Source organism: Poecilia reticulata, linkage group LG14 (assembly GCF_000633615.1).
Source record: "Poecilia reticulata strain Guanapo linkage group LG14, Guppy_female_1.0+MT, whole genome shotgun sequence".
Classification (NCBI taxonomy): domain Eukaryota; kingdom Metazoa; phylum Chordata; class Actinopteri; order Cyprinodontiformes; family Poeciliidae; genus Poecilia; species Poecilia reticulata.
Genome location: NC_024344.1, coordinates 11,548,019 through 11,548,396, shown reverse-complemented (window position 1 = coordinate 11,548,396; position 378 = coordinate 11,548,019). Strand labels below are relative to the sequence as shown.

General features: G+C 39.7%; 1 protein-coding gene across 3 annotated transcripts in view; it reads right to left on the bottom strand.

Annotated features, from left to right (window-relative positions):
* The window catches only part of LOC103475849 (GDNF family receptor alpha-4-like), a 26,324-nt gene that overhangs the window by 11,500 nt on the left and 14,446 nt on the right, over nucleotides 1-378 (bottom strand). For all 3 annotated transcript variants that reach the window (XM_008427771.2, XM_008427773.2, XM_008427772.2), the window contains one exon: nucleotides 66-200. In XM_008427771.2, coding sequence (XP_008425993.1) covers nucleotides 66-200 — 135 coding nt within the window. The remainder of the gene's footprint in view (nucleotides 1-65; nucleotides 201-378) is intronic.

Genomic DNA, 378 nt, shown 5'->3' with positions numbered 1-378 from the left:
CTAGAACTGACAGTTCAGCCCTAGAACTGAACTGTCCCACAAACTTTCTCATGCATGTTTCTTACGTAGACACATGTTGTTGCCGAACAGATTCTGGATGCGTTGACAGCTCTGCAGTTCGTTCCCACTGCCTTCACATGAGCACCACTGGGACACCTCCGTGCTGCTGTTGCTCACATAGTTGGGAGTCATGATGGTTCCTGGAAAACAAAGGTTTAAAACTCTTTAAACAACACTTTCCATCAGCAAAAGTTCAGAATTTGCACCGTGCAAAAACAATTTTAGTAAGTAAGTAAGTAAGTAAGTAAGTAAGTAAGTAAGTAAGTAAGTAAGTAAGTAAGTAAGTAAGTAAGTAAGTAAGTAAGTAAGTAAGTAAGT